The sequence below is a fragment of the Panthera pardus genome, unplaced genomic scaffold (assembly GCF_024362965.1).
Source record: "Panthera pardus isolate Hobbes unplaced genomic scaffold, ASM2436296v1 HiC_scaffold_8, whole genome shotgun sequence".
Taxonomy (NCBI): domain Eukaryota; kingdom Metazoa; phylum Chordata; class Mammalia; order Carnivora; family Felidae; genus Panthera; species Panthera pardus.
In genome coordinates this window covers 91,662,777-91,687,287 of record NW_026527013.1, presented here as the reverse complement: position 1 = coordinate 91,687,287, position 24,511 = coordinate 91,662,777, and the positions used below count along the sequence as shown (strand labels likewise).

At 37.5% G+C, this 24,511-nt stretch overlaps 1 protein-coding gene across 22 annotated transcripts in view; it reads right to left on the bottom strand.

Moving 5' to 3' along the window:
* Positions 1–24,511, bottom strand: part of ADAM22 (ADAM metallopeptidase domain 22) — a 232,640-nt gene that overhangs the window by 61,145 nt on the left and 146,984 nt on the right. For all 22 annotated transcript variants that reach the window (XR_008420609.1, XM_019443219.2, XM_019443214.2 and 19 more), the window contains exons 5-12: positions 22,141–22,223; positions 15,964–16,027; positions 14,246–14,315; positions 9,184–9,254; positions 5,156–5,230; positions 3,466–3,537; positions 2,486–2,652; positions 947–1,031 (exon numbers count right to left, since the gene is read on the bottom strand). Coding sequence is in view for 21 of the 22 variants with exons in the window: in XM_019443219.2 (XP_019298764.2) it covers positions 947–1,031; positions 2,486–2,652; positions 3,466–3,537; positions 5,156–5,230; positions 9,184–9,254; positions 14,246–14,315; positions 15,964–16,027; positions 22,141–22,223 (687 nt within the window). In the remaining variant the exon portion in view is untranslated. The remainder of the gene's footprint in view (positions 1–946; positions 1,032–2,485; positions 2,653–3,465; positions 3,538–5,155; positions 5,231–9,183; positions 9,255–14,245; positions 14,316–15,963; positions 16,028–22,140; positions 22,224–24,511) is intronic.

Sequence of the window (24,511 nt, the reverse complement as noted above, 5' to 3'; positions counted from 1 at the left end):
TAATATAATTGGAAATATGTAAGTTCTAAGCATCTTATTTAGCAGAGGTTAAACCAGTAGCTAAAGCTGAACTATGGAGCATTTGGGAAAAAGCTGTAAGAAATAAATCCACATTTGATAAAGTCTTATAGGGAAGCCTAGAAGCCAGAGAATCACCAACTTTTGGGTTTTGAAACTTAAGTCTAATTGTGAGTCCAAATTTCACCAGTGACATTTCTGAAAAACTTAATACTTGTATATACTAAATCAGTCTTTTAGGTAATAATAAAAATAAAGGTGTAAATTATTTGGAACTTGTTTATCTTTGTGTATCCATCCAGTTCACTCCTGAAATTTCCCCAGATTAAACAGAGTGTGACTTCAGAAAACAAATGGTATGGGTAAAAGGAAGTGGTAATGATCTGTGGGCAAAAGAAACTTGAAAAGACCAATAAAAGATTTTTTTTTTCATTATGTCAATTTAATATTTTTCTTGTAGATCACTTCCATCAGATTTAGTGCCCTAAGGGTATATCCAAAAGAAAGTTTTCTTTGGAAAACCTAATCTATTTTTTTCTCTAAAAATTTACCAAATAATGAAGAAGGAAGAAAATTTCCAACTGGGTTGTTAGGTAGGAAGCCAATGCTTCAGAGAATTACTCAATTCTCCAGAAAATCAGCCAACATAATAAACAGGGTTTTATTTTCAATAAAGGTAAAAGTAAAACATTTTATCTATATAATCTGTAAATAGCTAAATTTGCAGATTATTCTAAGGAGAACATGAACAGAATTATCAAATATGATCTTCCATTATTTTCCTATTCTTTGTCCTCTGATCATTTTGGTTGTTAATAAAACAACCTAACATCTAGAGAATGTGGAATATGAGAAATGATCTCTTAAATATTAGGAAAACATTTTCAGCCATCATACCACTTTGTATTGTACAGATGTTCACACCTACTTCATTCACGCCTCCTCCTTTCAGCAACGAGCAAATCCCACCAATATAAGCTGCCCCGCTCCGGCTACTCTCAAATTGACTTCCCCTTTTAGAAAAGGAAATGGAAAATGCTTACTCTTCGCAGTTCAAATATCATTGCACCTCTCATTATTAATTTACCACACTTATTTTCTCAACGAAATGCATTTCTATACTACCTGAGTAAGTGAGGAATGTGAATATGGTTTACACACATAGCCAAAGAAAAAAGTCTGAGGGATGTTTCCCCACATGAGCAATAATATCTTAAACAGGACCATACTTATTTTAAAAACTTACTAATATGAGGTATTCTGAGGATACAAAAATCACTTCTGTGTTTATTTCTGACCAAAATACATAACTTGAATCTCTTAATGAAAAAACATCAGATAATCCCACAAGGAGGAACATTCTATAAAATAACTGACCTACACTCTTCAAAAATGTTAAGCCCAAAATACACAAAGAAAGGCTGAGGAGATCTCCCAAATTAAAGGAGACTAAAAAGACAGGACAATTAGATGCAATGCATGACCCCGGGTTGGGTCTGAATGGGGGGAGGGAATTAGCTATCAAAGACATTATTCAGATAACTGAAGAAATCTGAATATAGACTATGGGTTACTTAAAAGTCTTGTGCTCCCATTTAATTTTCTAGTTTTAGTAATTTACTCTGGTGATATAAGAGAATGTCTTTATTTTTAGGGAATATATATGTATTTAGTAGTGAGGCCCAGTATGTGAGTATCTCCAACTTCCTCTCAAATGGTTCCAGGAAAAAAAAATTGATAGATAGAAAAATAAATGAAAGCGAAAAAAAGAAGGAAGGGAGGGAAAAAGGCACAGAAGGACAGAAGGAAGAAAATCATACACAAATGGGGCCAAACGTAAATAATTGATGAATCTGGGTAAAGAACATAAGATATTTCCTTGTAGTATCCTTATAACTTTTCTGTAAATTTGAAATTGTATAAAACTTAAAAGTTATCTCAAAATACACTCTTTGACTTCCATTTAAACTTCCTTCAATAGTTCTTTTGATAACAGGTTTTTTATATGCTATAATATATAACTTGCTATTATATCACATATGCATTTTACCCCCCAAAAACTGAAACAGTGAGAAGAAATTAAAAATAAACTCCAGAAATACTAATGTCTCCCCTTGGAACCAAAACAAAGGTAACATTAACATTTAAAAGAAAGAAACTTAAAAGAATATAATTAATCTGTTAAGAATATTCTTTATAATATTACCAGTACTTTTACTCAATAAATACTGATTAAAATATCTTAAAAATTAAATACAAATATATATTCAGTAATAAAATAATTCAAAATTAAACTTCTTACACTTTCGTGACAATTTCAAACAATCTATACTTTAAAACTTCTTCCAAATGTATCTGCCATGTCAAATTCTAACTGCACTATACAGCAGAAAGGATATATCTCAGTCACAAGTAATAGAACATTCAACATGGAACCAAAAAAAGTAATAAATCATAAGTTACGTACGAAAAAAGGTGAACTGCATCACTTTTCTCTTTGATAAAATCCCTCCTGTATTTCATAAACTCACGTAGGGTGATCAATGGATTTTCAGATATGGCAAACTTGTTGTCAGCTGCCCAGGTTTCCATGGCAACCAATACTATCCTTGTCTTCAGTTGGTCCTTATAGATCTAGTATATTAACAAAGTGAACACACCAGCTATATACATGCAGTAAAATCAAATGATTTATGAACAGGACTATAAATCTTTTATTAAAACCCTTGCATTTTAGTTAAATGTAAACAACTCTACTGTCTTTGAGGGAGATAATTATTTTTTCTAATTCCTATGCATTTTCCTTGAGTAACAGAGAATCAAATTGTTTACCAACTAATTTCCAAAGAACAGAACACTAGTTAGAAACAAAAGATCACTTTTTGACAAATATTTGCACCCTTATTCAAGACACCCTGAGTCTATTTTCTGGCACCCTGGAAAAAGAATTTATGCATTCTTGGGTTTTCCAAGCAAAGAAAGGAACAACAAAAACACCCCAAGGATATAAGTTCTATGCAACCTAACTGGCCCCAATTAAACTCACACTGCCTTGTCAAGAAAAGATTCAGAAAGTGAACACAGTAGGATTACTTAGTGCATTATTCCCAGAGACCTAGGCACTCTCTTGAAAATAGCATAACTGCTGTACTGTTTCTCTGTATCTTTGTTAAGGGCTAGGACTCAACTTTTTATTTTTCAATGTGAAAAATATAAGAAGAATTTCAAGCGTAAATCCATGGGTAACTCTGACCACCGCCTTTTATCCTCTTCCCAGCCAGGGATCAAAATCAAGGAAGTCCACTGCAAGGTTACTAGGGACATAGAGGACACCTTGCCTGAAGGGCAATTCAGAGCACCGAAAATATATGAACCATATTATCCATTCTATTAGCAATCAGGAGAAGAAATCCCTCTATGGCAATACTAAGTAGAGTCGATACTTACCAAATCCGCCATGTTCACCACCGATTTTGCATATGTATTGGTATGTACAACTGAAAGCCGATGTTTTTTAAACTGAAAACAAAACAAACAAACAAGTGAAGGGTTTCCAAGGTCATCAGCAAGTAATCACCTCAGCAGACAAAAACATAAAGTAACTGAAATATCTCTACAGCTTTTTGTAAAAAAAAAAAATGTAAGAATTGAGAATTAGTTCTTTATATGTTGTATAGTCTAGGAAAGGCTCTTAAAGTTTGAGTCCTCAGTTGATTCAACTGTGAGATAAAATAAAAAAATACCTATTCCATCCATTTCCCAAGTTTATTTTTATCACAGAATTGTTACTCAAAATGATAAAACATGAAAGTTGTCTATGAACTGCAAGACATGCAAATATAAGTAGGGTGGACAGCCAGAAAAATGTACGTGAATACTGCTGTACGTATAAAAACTTACAAGTTCTACAAGACTTAATCAGTAAGAAGAAGAAAGTCCTAACAGGTCACAAAGAGGTAACTTAAAGGCTAGATGTGGATGCCATAAACCTTTTGTTTGGCCTCAATAGTGTTTTAGAAACCAAGAACTATGTAAACCTGATTTCTGGCTTCCCTTAAAATTAGCATTCTCCCCATGGTGATAACTAGCAAGGCTAAGAGGCAGTTACTTCCATTAGACAGGCCATGTAACTTTGCTTTTGCCGGAGGCCTCAACCTCCTCCCCCATTGTTTTACTCCTGGCTTATTTCACTTGTGTTACCTGCCTATAGACATCTGAATCTGTGCTGTCCTAAAACATCCAAATATATGTTTTTATAAATTATTCTGATCTTGTAAAAACCTCAGAAAATAGTAACATTCACTGATTTCAAAGAGGTAGAAAGATAAAACTTAGTTCTAGCCTGAAAAAGAAGCACCCAATCTGGATATTATTATCATTATTATTATTATTATCATTATTAGCAACAATACATGATCAATATGTTTGTTTACTTAATCATATACAAACAAATGAGACACTTTCCTTCAAATAAATCAAAGTAAATTAAAATGCACTTGTACTTGAAATTAAGTAAAAATCAGCTATGTTCATCACTGAACATGTTTAGTTTAAAACAGTGGTTACATAGAACAATTAGCATCATAATTCACTGCTGTGCTATAAATGTAAGCTAGTGACTCCAACAAGTCCATGAGTTGAATATACACACACTCTGGGTCAAAATAAATGACTCAGCAAGAAGGAGGTTTTGCCAGGTTCCTATCCTAAAATCTTCACTGCTTGCCTATGTAAGCATTTCCACATGGTTTGCTACAGAGCAAGCCAGAAATTGAAAAGCTGCTTTTTCTTTTATTAGGATAAAGCTGTACATTTCAAACTAAAGTGTCACATTACTGGTGCCTCACTAATTTTTTTTTCAATATAAAAATATTAATTAAGCAAATCCAAAGAGCTGACTAATTGTAAGTCAAATAAATATTTTTGGAACCTCACAAAATACTGCTAGTTACATCCACCTAAGAATGTTTCTAATTTACAGGTTGTTACTGGCTAACAAATACTTCAGCCACTTAAATGTCTTCTCCAAGTAACAATTTTTTGGGTTTCTTGTTTCTTCTAAACATATTTTTGCACCAACCAGCTTTACCCACAGGGACAGACAAGTTCAAACAACAAACATTTCAGCAAATCCTACCATGAGATGATCGTTGACAATCATCAATTCAATATATTTGGTCTCCTCCTCTACATTACGAGGATGTCGACGAAGCTGCAATATAGTAAAGGAAATAGCACCTAAATAAGCCCTCTGAACTTAGCTGTAACTAAAAAATATGTTACACGTTATGTCACACATTTTACTGTACTTTTTTTTCCAAACTCTCATTTCCCCCACTCCTAGCCCCTGACAACCACTTTTCTACTCTTTTTTGTGAGTTTGACCTTTTTTTTTTTTTGATTCCACATAGAAGTGGTACCATACAATATCTTTCTTTGAATTATTTCATTTAGCATAATGTCCTCCACGTTCATCCATGTTGTCACAAATGACAGGATTTTCTTCTTTTTTAAGGCTGAGTGATACTCCACTGTATATATTTACCACATTTTATTTTTTTTATTTTTTTTAACGTTTATTTGTTATTGAGAGACAGACACAGAGCATGAGCAGGGGAGGGGCCAAGAGATGGAGAGACACAGAATCTGAAGCAGGCTACAGGCTCTGAGCTGTTAGCACAGAGCCCCACACGGGGCTCAAACTCACAAACTGCGAGATCATGACCTGAGCCAAAGTCCAACGCTCAACAAACTGGGCCACCCAAGCACCCCCCACGTTTTCTTGATTCATTCATTTGTTGATGGACACTTACACTGATAAGACTGTATTGTTTAATTGAAATATATACACACACATACACATATTATATATATATCAAATCCCATTGTACAGTTGTACATCCCATTGTACATCCCATTGTACACACACAATCAGTGTGTGTGTGTGTATACACATTATATATATATATATCAAATCATCCCATTGTACACTTCAAGTATCTCATAATTTTATTTGTGAATTATGCTTCAATAAGGCTGAAAAAATGTTTTTAATTTTAAAAAACAAAAATGTATGAGAGAAATAAAATTTCCACTTTCATTCCTTCAGAATTCTTTTTTTCATTTTCATCAATTTTAACCTAGTTTTTGAATAGGTAATACATTTATATGGTTTAGAGAATTGTCAAAAGGTTCAGGGTCAAAATCTTCCTCTCACTTCTGTTCCCTATCTACCTAGTTGTTAACCCTTCCCCCACAATTGGTATAACACAGTTACTTGTTTCTTCCAGAAATATTTATGCATATAAAATCAAATATAACATTTATTTTACTTGGTACTTCCACTTATTTCACTAGCTTTTGCATGAGGGTATTTTCACTTACCAGTATATCTTGGAGGTTATAACATATGAAGGGCATGCTTTCCGTTTAATTTAAGCTCCTGCGGATCTCTGAGAGGATACAGGGAGTGTCTGATGGACACTTTTATTCTACAATCTCCAAATCTGGGACTGAGAATGTCCCTCCTTCTTCTGGTACATTTTAAGGGATCTCCCAAATGATATAAGAGCTTTTGTTAGGATAGTTTTGAGAGGTTCCAGGAAGTCTTAGATTATCTAGTACAGCTATATTATATGTCTGTTTAACAATGAATTTTCTCCACCTTCAAAATCATGATTAGTGGATGCCACCAGTAGGAGACACGTAGGCAGCCATATGCCTTTGTTCCCTGCAGTCAGTCTATAACACAGTCTTTAACAAGATCTATAAAATTAAGTCTTAATTTTTTTTAATGTTTATTTTTGAGAGAGAGAGAGAGAGAGAGACAGAGCACAAGAGGGGAGGGGCCAAGAGAGAGGGACACACAGAATCTGAAGCAGGCTCCAGACTCTGAGCTGTCAGCACACAGCCCGACACAGGGCTCGAACTAATAGACTGCGAGATCATGACCTGAGCCAAAGTTGGATGCCCAACCGACTGAGCCACCCAGGTGCCCCAATTCTTTCAATTATGCTATCTTTGGTATCCATTTTTTCAGTAAATCTTTTTATTCACTTGTCCAATGGCTATTTTTGTGATGAGAGTATATAAGCAAACCTAACCAATGCATGAATATTTGCTTTCAGAGCTGCATTTAAAATAAACTAAAAAAATTGCTGCCATGTGGATTTTGTTCCAGTGTTAATTGCATTCCCAAATTTTAAAACTTATTTTAAAATTCAAAACCCTTATTACACCAAGTTGATAGAATTCTCAGTTTGGAAACCAAGTAGTAGTATAAACTGCATCCAATAACCTGAGGCTTTTTAAAAGTGGATGTTTTAGGATGACAGTATCTGCTTTGTAATTGTGGAAGAGACCTGAGTCTTACCAGTTATCACAGCAGACTTTCTAACAAGACTCAACATTTTCTCAATGTCAGAGACTTGCCATATTGGCCACACAGCATTCTAGCACCTCACCTCTGTGGGTCCACAGCTGTCTCAGAAAAAGAAATCTAGTGTCTGTCTGCCTTCAAATGACTGGATGTCACAGATGTTTATTAAGAACTTCAAGGAATGCATCAAAAGAAAACTATCCTGTTCTCTGATCTCATAAGTCATGAAAATAAATATTATTTCAAATTAAATCCTGTTGGCATCTTTATTTAACTGGGCCTCAATATGTATGTATATTCACAAAATATATAAAGCTCATGTAGCAATTCATAGAACACAAGGGCTTCTGAGAGGCAGTATATAAAGTATATATGGTTATAAAAATACCAGACTTCCTAGGTCAGAATCTGAACTCCACCACTGGATAACTCACTATAACCCTGGGCAAGTTTCTTAAGCTTCTCATGCTTCAATGTCCTTATCAGTAAAATAGGGATAATAATAATACATTCCTTATAAGATTGTTAGGAGAATCAAATGTATTAATATAATTTAAATTCTTAGAATAGGACCAGGCACAAGTAACCTGTGCCTCAATAAAAATAAGCAATTTTATTCACATTAGATATGTGTCTGTAAACTCATTTTATGTCATACTTATAAACATATTTAAACAGAAGATGATTGGTTTCTTCAACTGTGTGATCTTACTAGAGATCTATTTCCATCATCCTATGTTTTTTATGCCAAACACCCATACATAATGTATGATATTTTAATTCTAATAACCGGAGTTCTGTTCTTTCTTTTCCTCTCCTTTTCTTTTTTGAGTATACTAGACATATAATGTTACATTAGTTTCAGTATACAACACAGTGATTCAACTTCTAAGTTATGCTGTGCTCATCACAAGTGTAGCTGCCATCTGCGACCATACAGGCTATTGCAATATCAGTGACTATCTTCTCTGTGCTGCCCTTTACCTCTGTGACTTGCTCATTCCATAAATGGAAGCCTGTGTCTCTCACTCTCCTTCTCCCATTTTGCCCATGACTCCACCCACTTCCCTCTAGCAATCACCTGTTTGTTCTCTATATTTACTGGTTTGATTCTGCTTTTTGTTTGTTTATTCATTTATTTTTTAGATTCCACAAAGTGAATGAAATCGTACGGTATTGTGATGAGCAGAGTTCTTATTATGCCTAAAGCATTCGCCAGTTCTATGATTCTGGTCATTTCACATTCGAAGACATCATTTTTTTTCCTGTGAAAGGGGATTGATAGCACCTACTTCATATGGTGCAAAGCATTATACAAATTGTTATTATTTTTTCCAAGTCCAAGATGCACTGAACATTCATAAAGTTGACATCCTGAGTTTATATCCCAGACTCCAACATAGTTTAAGTGTGGCAACAGCATTTTGTGGCTTTAAAACCTGATGGATTCTCTTGTAAGGGGGTATCAAGTAGACCTCATGATGTGGTACAACCCAGGCCAAGGAAAGAGGCCTATGTTATAAAGAACCCGAGATGCCACAGCAGGGGCCATAATCCATCTGTAAGATGGATAACCATATTATCACCACTATCTTGAGTCCTTTTTGAGTCTATGAAACAATATGGCCCCATCTCCACTGCTCCTACAGATCCATCACCCTTTCTGTTTACCATGACAAATGACTGAACTAATACTTAGCCATCTTACAGAGACTTAATATAGATTTAGATGACTGGTAGTTGCCAAGTGTTTTTGAAACATCATGGAATATCCTGTGAATACATACCTGCCGTTTACTTCTTTTTGGTGCTGGCTTCAAAATAAATTTTGGTGGAGTGATGTGTACTTGCTGAAATTCTAAAAGGAAATAAAAATAAATTAATGTAACTTGTATTTGCCAGTTTTCTTTCATATAGAGGAATCAAAGTTTTACTATCCCTTCCTAGAATAAATTGTATAATTATACTTTATTAACTATTAGTAACAGTTACTATGACTGTTGATAATTAATGTAAGTTATAATTGGAAAATTAGATCATTATAATTATGTGGTTATTATAAATTTTATAATATATAATGTTACACTTAAAGATAATATAGAACATTAATCAAAGTAATTGTGTTCATATTAATACTAAATACATATATCATGAATGAATATAATTAAAGCAATCTTGGGCACTATTCCTATTTTAATTTATCTCAAAATTTTTCTCATATTTCTGTAATAAATACTATCACATCCTTTATCAAGAATCTTCTAAATAGCCAACTTGACTTCCCACTACTGACCTTCATTAAAGAATGACACAGCAAACGCTGATGAAGATGTGAACAATCAGAACTCTCATATAGTGCTGATGAGTGTAAAATGGTATAAGCACTTAAGAGAAAGGCTCAGCAGTTTCTCACACAACAATAGTTCTCAAAGTGAAATCCATGAACTAATGGCATCAGCATATTCCCAGCATACCTGGGAACTTACTGGAAATGCAAACTCTCATAACCCACCCAAGACGTACTTGAATCAAAAACTGTAGCAACTGGTGCAGCCACTATGGAAGACAGTATGAGGTTCCTCAAAAATTAAAAATAGAACAATGCTAGGATCCTGCAATCCCACTTCTGGGCATACAGCCAAAGGAATTGAAATCAGCATCTCAAAGAGATACGTGCACCACCATGTTCACTGCAGCATTATTCACCATAGCCAAGACATAGAAACAACCTAAATGTTAAAGGAAATGTGGTATACACATGCATTGAAGTATTACTCGGCCTAAAAATAAAACAAGAAGGAAAGAAAGAAAGAAAGAAAGAAAGAAAGAAAGAAAGAAAGAAAGAAAGAAAGAAAGAAAGAAAGAAAGAAAGAAGGGAGGGGGAGAGAGAGAGAGAGAGAAAGAAAGAAAGAAAGAAAGAAAGAAAGAAAGAAAGAAAGAAAGGAAGGAAGGAACCTTTCTATTTGTGACAACATGGATGAACCTGGAGGGCATTATGTTGAGTGAAACTAGCCAGACACAGAAGGACATATAAGAGTCCAACTCCTAGGGGCGCCTGGGTGGCTCAGTCGGTTGAGCGTCCGGCTTCGGCTCAGGTCATGATCTCGCGGTCTGTGAGTTCGAGCCCCGCGTCGGGCTCTGTGCTGACCGCTCAGAGCCTGGAGCCTGCTTCGGATTCTGTGTCTCCCTCTCTCTCTGACCCTCCCCCGTTCATGCTCTGTCTCTCTCTGTCTCAAAAATAAATAAACGTTAAAAAAAATTTAAAAAAAATTTAAAAAAAAAAAGAGTCCAACTCCTAGAAGCAAAGTGGAATGGCAGTTGCTAGAGGTTAGGAAAAGGGGAAACAGGGGAGCATTCCTCAAAGGGCACAAAGTTACAGTTGTACAAATGAGAAGGTCCTAAAGATCTACTGTACAGCACAGTGCCCAGAGTTAACAATACTATATTCAGTATACTTAAAATTTTGCTAACAGTGTAGATCTTGTGTTGTATTCTTACCACTACTACTACTACTAACAATAATAATAACAACAACAACAATAGTAAAGAGGGTGAAAACAAACTGCTGGAGCTAATCGGTATGTTTACAACATAGATTACAGTGATGACTTCATGCGTCCACATTTACCTCCAAACTCGTCAAACTGTATACATTAATTACGTACAGCTTTCCTTTAGTGCCAATCATATCTCAATTAAGTGGCTTGGAAAAACCCTCTAGATATGCGGCCAGGAGTCTGTGTTTAACAAGCTGCCATGAGGTACTCTGATGCACTCCGAAGTTTGAGAGGAATACACCATTGTATGGTTAAACATACAACTACGCTGTGACTCGGTAATACCACCGCCAGGTAATTAATTACAGAAGAAATGTAAACATGTGTCCACCAAAGAGATTTTTATAAGAATATTTATAGTTATTTTATTCAGACTAGCCAAAAAGTGGAAACAACCCAAATGTCCATCCACAGAATGGATAAAACTCTGTGTTATCTTCAAACAACAGAACGTACTCAGTAATTTAAAAAGATGAAGACAAACTGTTGCTACCTCTGACATTAATCTCATAGGCATATGCTAAGCAAAAGAAGCTGGACACAAGACATAATGCATGAAGATCTAAATCAGGATAAACTAATCTACAGCAAAAAAAAAAAAAAAAAAAAAAAAAAAAAAAGCCACAAAAGGGACTGCAGAAGTGGGAGCCACTGACTGGGATGCGGTACAAAGGAAGGTACTGGGATAACAGAAATGTGCCAAATCTCACCAAGGGAGTACATATGTACCAAAACTCATTTAAAGGTATTCAAGATTTACATACTTCATTGCACTAATTTTTATTTAAAAAAAATTTTTTTTAATGTTTATTTTATTTTTGACAGAGAGAGACAGACATGAGCAGGGGAGGGGCAGAGAGAGAGTGGGACACAGAATCTGAAGCAGGCTCCAGGCTCTGAGCTGTCAGCACAGAGCCCGACGCGGGGCTCAAACTCACAGACCGCAAGATCATGACCTGAGCCGAAGTCGGACACTCAACCGACTGAGCCACCCAGGCGCCCCTCACTGTACTAATTTTTAAAACAGACTGTGCTAAGGGGTCCATAGGAAGTAAATAAACCTTTCCCAAATGTTTTCTTAGGGACACTAGTCCTGAGAGATGGGTCATGTAAAACAAAAGGGTCCACAGTGAAACAAGTCTGGGGGACACCTGACCACATTCTGTCTCAGAGACATGCATCATGCACAGCAAGACAAAGGTACTGATAAGTCATGACCCAGGAAAACTTCATTAAATCTAAAGTAAAAAAGCTTCCACATGAGCTTATTTCACAAAAATTGCAGTTTTGACATTTCTTTCTTTCTTTCTTTCTTTTTTTCTAATTTGTCATAATAAATCCAAGTATCTAGAAAGACAAATAACACTCTTAAAACTGACAGTGCCAACTTCTGACGGGAAAAGAAAACCAGAAACTAAGGGAGACAGACCTGACTTGGGGAAGAACACATTCAAAATTATTGTTAATGACAGCAAAAGTGCCAAGTCATCTTTAAAAAGTTTTATAGAATAGAAACCCTGAACAAAGTTTAAGAAACAAAACAAAACTGGAAGATTGTATCACAGCAAGCCTACAGTAGAGTCCTTAGGGGGATCTTTATTTATGACTTTAAATATTAATTAATGTTTATTACTTCCAGTAAGACCTATTAGGTTGTAGCTTTATTCTCAGACAGACTGTCATGATTTACTTTCTTCCCATCACAGGGATTGTAAATGGTTTCACAAGGTAACCGAAGGAATAGCCTCAAGTATCTATGTAAAGTAAGAGCATCTATATGCCTATTTGCACATTTTTTTAAATTGTGAAATCTATAAAATGGATCCCCTAGCCCTTTGGCAGCAGGGCAGAAGAAGTGCAGAAGATCAAGGAGTCACAAATCTATTTCAGAGAAGGGACATTAGCAAACACTCATCTCATTTTCTAATAAGGAGACAATGTTAACGTCTTAAAAAGTATTTATTTTTTAATTTATTTTGAGAGACAGCAAGTGAGAGCACACAAGGCAGGAGAGGGGCAGAGACAGAGAGAGAGAGAGACAGAATCCTAAGCAGGATCCATGCTGTCATCATAGAGCCTGACGCGGGGCTCGATTCCAGACACCGTGAGATCATGGCCGGAGCCAAAATCAAGAGTCGGACGCTTAACCAAGTAAGCCACCCAGGCATCCCAAAACTTTTTATTTTTTTAAGTTTTTATTTATTTAAGTAATATCTACACCCAATATGGGGCTTGACCTCATGACCCCGAGATCAAGAGCTGCATGTTCTTACAACTAGGCCAACCAGGCACCCCAACAATGTACACTTTTAAGTGGTTTTCCTAAGCAGCAATTTAGGACATGCTCTTAGTTGGATAATTCTTCCATTTCCCCGCTGCCTCTCTCCCAGCACACGTTCTCATAGTGGCACAATCCAAAACCCCGCTCAGCCCCCGACTAGCTGTGGGCCCAGGAAAAGACAAGCTAGATGAGCCCATTTCCTCATCTATAAAATGTAAATGATAAGATCAATCTCACAGTGCTGTAACGAAGATAAAAATGAGATTAAAAATTCGAAGGTTCTGTAACCATAGGCAGGGCCCACTAAGAAAGGAAGCGTCTCCACCCCAGGTATTCAGAGCATGCTCTGTCTTGAAAAGAAAATCAAGGAATCCAGTACATCCAAAGACAAATGTATTCTGTATAATCGCTGCTCGACTAACGAGGCCAAAGTAGGAGTACTCTGCCCTGCTTGTCATGCAAAGATTTGGATCATCTCAAGCCAACACGTATAAATAAATGGGCCTGCAAACAAACACACGTGAGATGGAGAGACTTTTCACAAAAACACATAATAATAAAAAGCATTAGTCTATAATCGTGCCTTCTGAAAACGCTGGGGCAAAAAGAGAGGAGGAAAACAACAAATGGGGAAATGATTACAAGTCCATCCGTATGTTTATAAAATCAGTATCTCACTGAAAGTGAATTTTTCTGTATTTTGTCCACGCAGACCAATTTTTGCTCTAACATTATTTCTCCTTTCAGAGACACTACTGTGATTGTTGCCATTTTAAAAAGTCTTCCTCCAATGTGCTCAAGCTGTATCTTTCCAAACTCATCCACTACAAACATGAGGTCAGTTTGCATTTTATTCTCCTTCTTGATGTCACTTGACCTCATGTCACTTTCTCTCTCAAACTGTTATGAGCAGTCATGTGCTAAGGACATTTCACATACAGATTAGCTCTAAAGCATTCAAATGAATTATTAAGCCTGACTTTTTTTAAAGTCATAATATGAATACCATACCAGATGGAAGATCATCCAAGGGAAATTCAAACAGTCTGGATTTGTAAACCGAATGAAAATGGAAATCCTCCTGCAATAACAAACAACAGAGATTGAGCACATGCAACCACTTATCCCCAGCCTCAGGCAATGAGAGCTGAAGAAGCAGAGACCCCTAAAAGAAGCATGACTATGTGCCCTCCTGGATTTGGAAAGGCAATGAGCCACTGTGCAACCCTCCCCCGCCTGGATTCCCCCTGCACCAGAGAAATATCCTATTAGAAACAAAATGCCTCTGCAGACACAGAGGCCAAAGCCTGCAGTAATGGAAAATAAATGAATGAACCTATTCCCCCAAGGAGAAGTAAGACATCTGGGAAAATGGGCTAATGCTTTTTATAACTAGTTCCTTTCTGTGGATCCCTGCCCCACTTTCAGAGTCAGAGAGTTTTGCTAGGCAAAGACTGCAGGGCTAACACTCTTCCGGTATCGGGGAGTAGGATGACTGGTGTAAGCAGATGCCCAAATGGACCTTGCTCCAAAATTCAAATGTCATACAAAGTTCTGTGACAAACCAACAGACAAAAAGTCCTGTTCCATCTAAGAAAAATTAATGAACATTCAAGTAACTACTTCTGGCTTCTTTCCATTAAAAAAACCCAGAATGTCATAAACAGTCAAGTTTCATGATAACTGCCATAAAAACATCACCTGGCCAGGTGAAGTGATACAACAGCCAGTAATAGGCACCCAGAAAACAAAATACAATACAAATAGCTTCCCTTTATGGGTGGCAACACAGTGTATATTTTTAGAAATTACTTAAGTGTTTGAACACTGTTGCACGACACAATGAAGAATGTTTCTGCGCACAGAGCTAGAATGGAAGTGTATTATCTTTCTCTGCAGTCTATAATATTAACTCAACCCTCTTCTAGTTTTTTTGGAAAATGAATTGTTTCGACTAAAATGAAGGAGAAATTAATAAAACAGATTTCTCTACATTTCACCAGCACAAGGCCTTACAGACAATAGGCAATAGAGAAAAATCTGAAATCCAGAAAAGAAAATGAGGTGGAAAATCATGCATCTATTGAGTTGGTGTGTAACAGACTGAATGATTGTGTCCATCCCCACCCTGCCAAATTCATATGTTTAAGCCCTAACTCCTAATGTGACTGTATTTGGAGATTGGGCCTAGGAGAAGATACTGAAGGTTAAAACAGGTTTCAAGGGTGGGGCTGGGGTCCTTACAGGAAGAGGAAACACCAAAGCGCGCGCTCTCTCTCTCTCTCTCTCTGCCATGTGAACACAGAGTAAGAAGGAAGCCATCCCAATCGAAGGGGAGAGCCCTCGACAGACATGGACCCTGCCGGCACCTTGATCTTGGACTTCCAGCCACCACAACTGTGAGAAAATAAATTTCTGTTGTTCAAGCCACCCACTCTCTTATGATGACTGCCTGAGCAAACTAAGACAAATCACAGGACATTATGGTGGAGTTAGAACAAAAATGGAGGCTTCAGAACACCTGAGAAGGAAAGTATTTCCAGTATCTAGAGAAAGAGACAGACTTTAAAAAACACTTGTGGTTTTGACTTATTCAATATTCAATTATATCCTGACTCTAAAAATATGAAAATAGAGACAAAAAAAAAAAAAAAAAAAGGAGGAAAAGGGAAGAGGGAAAGCCCCCAATATAAATTTTTACATTGGCCACAAGAAACAGGAGCACTTACTTGGGAGGTGTCATTCTCTTCTGGTTCAATGAGATAGGTGTGGTTCCCATCATAGAACATTCCACTGCCAAGGACAAGAAAATAATCAGGCATAGCCATCTTGCCTCAGAACAAGATCATTTTAAAATCAACAGCTGCCGAAGGATGAATTCACTTCTCAACACTCACTTCCCAGTCCCACCCATCATCGCCAGTTACACACCACATACCATAGACACACAGACACACACACATTCCCCATATACCACACCACACACACCCTACTTACCACACACCACACACATACACACACACCCCACATATACCCCCACATACCACACATACACAGCACATACAGATTACATACTACATACCACACACCATACCCCACAAACCTCCCAATACCACACCCCACATACACATACACACTGCACCACATCACATGAGGGTAAACACACACACACACACACACACACACACACACACACACACACACCTAAAGGGAAAAGCCCGTTCCTCTGACTCCCCATAAACAGCAGGGTCTCCTCATCCTGACCCTTCTCAGGTTCAGGATTATCATTCTTTAACTGTGGTCCATTATTCCTCCCTCTAACACGTAATTTTAAAACTTTATATGCAAATAGTCACCTGGAGAGCTTGTAAAATTGTAAAACTTTCAGGGCCTCCCTCAGATTTCTTGGCTAAGGCCCAGGAAGCTGCATTTTAAACAAATCCCAGGTGGTTCTGACGCAGGTTGTCAGGGACTACACTGAGAATTGCCTATCTACCACACACCTGAAACATTCTCTGGTAACAAGAGATGATGCATTTCAACAATTTACCATGAGCTAAAAACTTGACACTCATTTGAATCGGTTCCACAAATGTATGAGGGAGGCACACTTATACGTTTGCCTATACTCATTTTACAAGAAATGAAACCAAAGCTCAAAGAGATGAAGTAACCTGACCACATTACATAACCAGGAAGATCAGAGGTGGGAACAGAGAGAGCCCAGGCAGATTGGTTCCTGAACTCCTATCTGCAGTTGGCTACCTCTTCATCCATTCACTCATTCAGCACACACTTATAGAGCACCTACAATACACTGCTCTAAGTGCTGGGGGTACCATAGTGGACAAAACAGATGATTTTTCTGCCCTCATGGTGCTCATGTGCATTGTAGGGAAGACAGACAAAAAATGTATAATCAACAAGTATATATATATAGACATAGATAGATGTAGATATATAGACATAGATATATATATAGTATATATATATACTATATATATACTATATACTATACTATATATATTTATATATACTATATATATACTATATACTATACTATATATATTTATATATACTATATATATACCTATATATACTATATACTATATATATTTATATATACTATATATATATACCTATATATACTATATACTATACTATATATATATCTAGATATATCTATATATATATATAGATATATATATGGTGGTAAAAAATTCTAGGGAGGAAAATAAAGCAGGTTAAGGACAATAAATTGTGCTAGAGGACTGGGTGTAGAGACCAAAGAGAGAAGACTGTTGATTTACATAGAGTCTCAGAGAAAGGCTTTCTAGAGAAGATCTGAAATAAAGGAAGGGAGGATATCTGTGCAAAGAGCATCGAGCCCTAAGTGTGCTCCAGGAACATCAAGGATGCAGTGTGGCTGGAGTAGGGTGGGTGTGAGGAGGGCTCTGAAATGATTATCAGAGGAAGAGTGGGGCCACATGAGGCAGGCCCTTCTAACAGCCCTGGCTTTCATCCTGAGAGACACGTGGATTTAAGTTAGCAGAGGGAAACATGATCGCTCTTAAATTTTAAAATAATTGCTCCAACTGCTGTGTTAGAATAGTCTTTAGGATGGCAAGGACAGGAAATGGGGAAATTATAGCAATAATCCAGGTGGAAAAAAAAATGGTAGCCACCTAGATCACTATGGTAATGGTGGAGATCGTGAGAACTGGTCAAATTGGGGGTAGTTTTTCAAAATTAGAACACCAATAGGATTTACTAATGAATTTGAATTGGAGTATGCAGGAAAGAGTTGTGTTGATGAAAACTCCAAGGTTTTGACCTGAGCAACTGGTGAGATGGGTTTGCCATTTAGTCAAATAGGAAAAGCTGCAGGAAGGACAGAATGGGCCTTGGAAGCAGGATGCAGGGAGCAGGGCATAAATCTGGAGTTGGGTTTTGATCTCTTAGGCTGAAGATGACTATAAGCCAACTGAGAAATCCTCTGGAGGGCATTTTAAGCTACAGATGGCCTCAGCTACCACTCAGAGAGATCCTGATGGCCATTCCTTCTAGGAGAACATGGTCTTTCTACTAAGATGAAACCTCTAATGACACTGAAGAAATGTGTCTTATCATTCAGGCATCTGAGAAGGGACAAAGTGTGATCTTCAGGAGTCATTTCTCAGTGTTATGTGGAAATGACTGCATGAGACCCAAACTGGTAAGCATATAATAGTATTTATCTTTTGATGATGGCTTAATGGAATCAGTTGGTTTCCCTGAGCTGTAATCATAATGGCTTTCAGCTCTGCCTCTATCCAAATTCTTTCATTCCTGCTGTAACATCTTCCACATGCCCTCAGCTTTCATATACCCTTAGAACTGCTTCTCTCACATCTGTAAGGTTTTCCACCAAAGTACACTTTCTGAATTTGGATGACATCACATTTGGAATTTGAAGATAAACAGATGTGATTTGTAAGATATTACTGACAATACACTCCTAAAGAATCAGAGTGGGGGAAGCCTTTTTCAAACAGTAGACCAAATATGACAGCAGACATTCTCTCTGCACCTGTTGAGAACTGGCCAGACCCATCCAGAAAATGGTACAGAACAACCACCCTTTGCCAAAATTCACATGGCTATGCTGATTAAACAGCAAGCAGATTGTTTTGTTTAAATAATCCAGGGTATTATTTCCTCTTGCATTAAGTTGGTGTCCAGTGTGAAAGTCAGTGACCTTTATTGGATCTAAACATCACGATACACAGGGTAAAGAAATCAGATTCTGACATCATATATATCTAGAAGATTCTGGCTCCCTATATGATAATGTGCCATCACTAACTCTTTAACTATTAAAAAGCATATGTGTTTTATTTGTTTTGAGGATTGACACCTTTCAGTTTTATTTATATAAAATTCCAATAAGTATATCAAGTCCACACAGAGTATACATTTGATAAAAACCAGCATCCAGGACCTATTTATTATAGGCTAATAGAGCTGATTTTTTAAAAGGCTGGATCAAAACAAGATTTTGAAAAGAAACGGCCATTCTTAAAAATTGCCACAAGAGGGCAATAAACTTACATCTGATTCCATTCTTTTAGGTTCCTATAGTTACAGGATTTTGTCATAACATCAAACATACCAGGACCAAAATACTGCCTGTTAGTCCTCTGAATTTGAAAAAAAAAAGTGCAATCCTGAGAAACTTAACAGAAACCCATGGGGGAAGGGGAGGGAAAAAAAAGAAAAAAAAAAAAAAAAAAAAGAGGTTAGAGTGGGAGAGAGCCAAAGCATAAGAGACTCTTAAAAACTGAGAACAAACTGAGGGTTGATGGCCTGGTTGGGAGGGAGGGTAGGGTAGGTGATGGGTATTGAAGAGGGCATCTTTTGGGATGAGCACTGGATGTTGTATGGAAACCAATTTGACAATAAATTTCATATATTGAAAATATAAATAAATAAATAAAGACTGCTTTCCAAAAAATAAAAATAAAAAATAAAAAAATAAAAAAAATAAAAAATAAAAACTTAAAAAATTTTAAAAATTTTTAAAAATGTGCATTTTCTGGTTCTTTATGGAAAATATATATAAATCTGCATCTTTCCCCCCCCTTCATGTTCTTCAACTGAATTCAGTAAATCAAGAAAAATGAGAGATCTATGTATGTACTTGGTAAATTATTAAAGATGAGTCATGGATGAAATAATCTATTTCATATCCAAATCAATGTAATTGATACAATATAAATTATTTAATATTTAGTAATATCCTCTAAAATATTTGTCAGCAATTTTTTCAGAAAGTAAAATCAACATGAGGATAATTAATAATAAATTAACAAAATGGATCCAGAGTAAATTTATCCAACACGCTCACGAAGGTCTAAGAACACCCAAACATGCTTATACACAATCCTGACAGTGTTCCTAGACACATGATGCATTTTCTGTTTGTTTTTTTTGTTTCATTTTAAACAGAAAAGTTTCTCACGACAGAGGTAAATTTTAGCTAGTTAAAACAACTGAAGCTGCCTCAGAGTGATACTCCTGATATAGTCACTAAAGTTTCCTTAAAGTTTCTTTTCCATCCTCCTTCAAATGACTGTGTAAGGTTAGTAGCAAGCTCCTGGTCTACCAGAGTCCCTGGAAGGCAGTGACGCCTTCTCATTGCTTCTTACAACATGCTGTTTGGAAAACTGGAAGACAAAGCGGAATAAGCCCTGGGCAAGATGCTTACATGGGAACTTTGGGTTGAGATGGTAAGAGGAAGAGAAGGAGAAAAAAGCCTCTTCTTTTTTATATCACTATCATACATTTGTTGTCACGAATGTCGATGGGCCCAGGGTACCACTCTTAGCAGAAAGCTGTGCTCATCATGAGATGAGGTGTAACAATTTTATTACTGAAGGGGACTTTAAATTTATTTTTACAGATAAGAAAACCAAGACCGTATAAGGCATGGATTCCTGTTTGTAAAAATGTCTCTTTAGTCAAAGACTGTAATCAAAGTAAGTAAAAGTCTTTCAGAGCAAACGATCAGCAGATAGAGGTCTTCCATGCTCTTGGGCATCTGGTGTCATTCCTCTGGTTCCTCATAGTCTCTACCTTCTGCCTCTCGCATACCTACTGCCCAAGTCTGACTGGAGGCACCACTTAGGTAGACTAGCTCGATTTTCCTGGATTTCCCATTAGAACTCTATCCTAGCGTTCTTTAAGACCTGTCTGCCTAGCCCTCTCTCTTGGAAGGCTCTATCAAAGCCTATTCCAGGGCCACTCTACCTACTCAGATGGCATTTCTGCGGAGGCCTCAAGCACTACCTCATTCCCCAGTGCCCACTCTCTATTTGCATTTTTCTGTTACTTTCTCTCTCAAAGAAAACATACCTATCTCATTCCATAGTAGGAAGCTGAGCTAGTTTTAGCTTCCCCCACAGGACTGTGGGCTGTTGTGGACAGGAGTCATGTTCTCATTGCCTCGATTTTCCCAGGGGCTGGCACATAGCAGACACTCAATAACTGCTAGCTACACAAAAAAGCCAGATCTCTAACTTGGGAACTGACAGGATGCATTTTAAATTTTCCAAGCAAAAATTTAACAAAACTAAAGTGCTGGTTTGTTCCACATCCAAAAAAAAGTAAAACAAGGAAGAACTGAGATGATTTAGCTTCAGTAGAATGCAGAGGAGTGACACGGTAGCTTCACACGGTGTTAACAAAACAAGTAAGAGCTGGCCACCTGTGTGTCACCATTAGCGACAGAACAGAGGAAGTGGATGTATTCCCATGTTAAACATCAGCAAACATTCTTTGATAATGAAGGTTATGAGAAAGGAAGCAAGGCCCCGAAGAAGGATGAACTCCAGTCCTTGGAGGTTTCCGAGAACAGACAGACGCTCCCACAAGCTTGCTGTGGGTTTTAGGTGGGATTCTGGCCAAACAATGGGCTCCAACACATGAGCTCTTGAGGTGATTTGCAGTCTACTGTCTTTGTACAAGGAGTCAAGAGTTTCCACCTACTAAAATTTCTACTATTCCATAAAAGTATAAAAACTAGCATCAAGAAGGAGTAGGGACAGAATGGTACCAAGGGTCTAAACACCCAGAGAAACAGAGACCCACATTATGCAAACCGCTCCTGTCCCAACTTGGATGAAACTAGAAAATGCTTCAAACATCACCATAGGGTGTCATATCATAACTCCAAAGACCCTGGCCTGTTTCCGCAACTCTAATTTAAAAATCTACCTGGTTTCGAAACCTCAGAAGAAAGTAAGATCAGATCCGTTGCTGATTTAAAATCATTTCTTGACATAAGAATTTTGATTACAGTGCATTAAAAATAAAGAAAATAAGTGACTGAAAGAGTGGATAGTACAAAAAATTGGGGGGACACTTACTGAAGTCCATGGCATGTTGACAATGCAACAAATGAAGCAGGGTTTCCTCGGACACGGCCCTGGTAGTAGCAATGTTCTCCTCCCTGGAAACAGAAACCGAGAGCATAAGCCTCCACCATCGCCAGGAGCATCACCCACGTCATTCCTCAGGTTCCAGTGCACACCACACCTCCATGTCTAAAGCTCTGCAGAATATTTCGTTATTCAGATTAGTGCTATCAGACCTCTTCTAACAGAATTATTCATAAACACTCCAAGTGAGCCAACTCCAAATCAAAAGATGAAGAAATAAAAGTTGACTTAACTTGCCTTTTATGTAGGTGATGATAGAAAGAGCAAAGAAATAGATAGTGAAATACATCTGTGGCTCCTGCATGAGGATCGGTTGAATCATCTATCTCCCCAGTCATGAGAAACTCAACCTAGAGCACCAGCAAGATGATGCTCTTCCACATACAGCTAAGTAAAAATGACTATAAATCATTCCAGAGTCACTAAATTAAACTGACAGAGGAAAATACCTATTTTTATAGTGTTTATAGCAAAACTTGACAAATTTATACTATTTTGTTCTCCAATCATGAATGGCTTTCCCAGGAAGCTGTCTGGGGTTTGAAATTCCAAACTTTCCTCTAGCAGCTGGTTACATTAACTAAAATCCCATGAGACTCATTTCTTTGGATTAAACGTTCCTGGAAAAGGTAATAGGATAAATCCTCTGCCATCTCAGGGTGGGGCCTCAGTCTTCAAATATCTGCCACTCAGAGCATAGTCTAGAAACCAGCAGCACTAACACCCCCAGGAGCTGGTTAGAAATGCAGTTTCAAACTCCAGCCCCAACCTACCTACTTATTATAATCGGCATTTTAACAAGGCCCCTGTTGATCCATATGCACATTAAAATTTGAGAACCATTGTTCTAAATGGCCTCTTCCATTCCCCCACTAATCTCCTATTTCTTCAGAAGCTGAAAGCTGCTACTTCAACTGATCCACTGAGATGTGAAAGAATGAAATCAAGGACTTGAAGAATGGATGGTTTAAAGGGGCAAATGCTACCTGCCTTATAGTCTGACTTTAGGACTAATCCTACCTCAAATATTCAGTACTTGACAAGTAGAGGGGAGAGAACAGAAAGACACAGGATGTAACAAGCCTGAAGACATTTTCTGCACTGGAATCCCAAGGAAGGCAGCTGGGCCTGTAACTTCTGCTTCTCGTGAGATAATCCTACAGGATCTGGGGGACCTCAGCTGCAGTGAGGGGGCAGAGAATAGGCACTCGAGCTAGTCTGCCTAATCCTGTGACATCACCAAATCTCCAAAGGAGTCACTGAGCATCATGAACTGGGGAATGCAGTTGGATTTGATGGACGGTAAGAACAGGGGGGTACTTCACCTATAAGCCTTGCAGGGGGTATAACCCAACAGGCCACAGACTGTATTTCTATCCTAGGAAATACAGACAGACACCAACTTTCTGCATAGGGCTGGTTTGGTGTAGATGCTAACTGCATGAGCTATCACCTCCTTCATTTACTGGCTGTGTGACCTCAGGCAAGTTACAGGCCATCTGGCAAATGGGGGCAACAATTTCAGAGGGGTGTTCAGACCATTAAAGAGGTAAAATGCAGAAAGGGCTTAGAATAATGCTTGCCACTTAGTAAGCACTTAATAAATGCTTGCTACTGTTATAATTACTGTGTGTCAATTATTCAATGTGCATACACAATCACCTTAAATCCCTACATCAATCCTATAAAGAAATATTGCTCCCTCTGTTCTACATAGGAGGTCACAACCTTAAGAGTGAAGGTTGTCCACCTGGGAAGTTGTGAAGTAGAGATGCAAACTTTATGTGAATGTGTAAATGCAAGCCCTGTGTCATTTCCACTACACTACTTATGAGTTGGGCCTAGAACCTGCAGGGTGTCTAGTGAAAATCTAACCTTTCCCCCAGGCTGCTTCTTTAGGGGTTTTGTTTGTTTTAATTTATTTTTTGAGTAGAGCTAGGAGTAAATTTAACAGAGTTTAAAATATCTCCTGTTGTGAATTATCCATAACATTAGATTGTAAATTAGAACTCACTTTGTTTCAAAAGACCTTGTTTTCCTGGAAACATCTAATTGGACCAACAACACTCTAGCTTTCTACTCAACAGACAAGAGGGGCCAAGAGTCAATGGGGTCACCTGGATAGAGAGATAATTCTATCTAAAAATGTTTCCCTCTATTGGATAGTTACTAAATAACCCCATCAGATCTCTTTCTGAAGTCTAAGACTGTAGTGAACAGCAGATATAAAGATAGTAGAAACAGGTGGCTCAGTTGGTTGAGCATCCAGCTCTTAGTTTCTGCTCATGTCATGATCTCA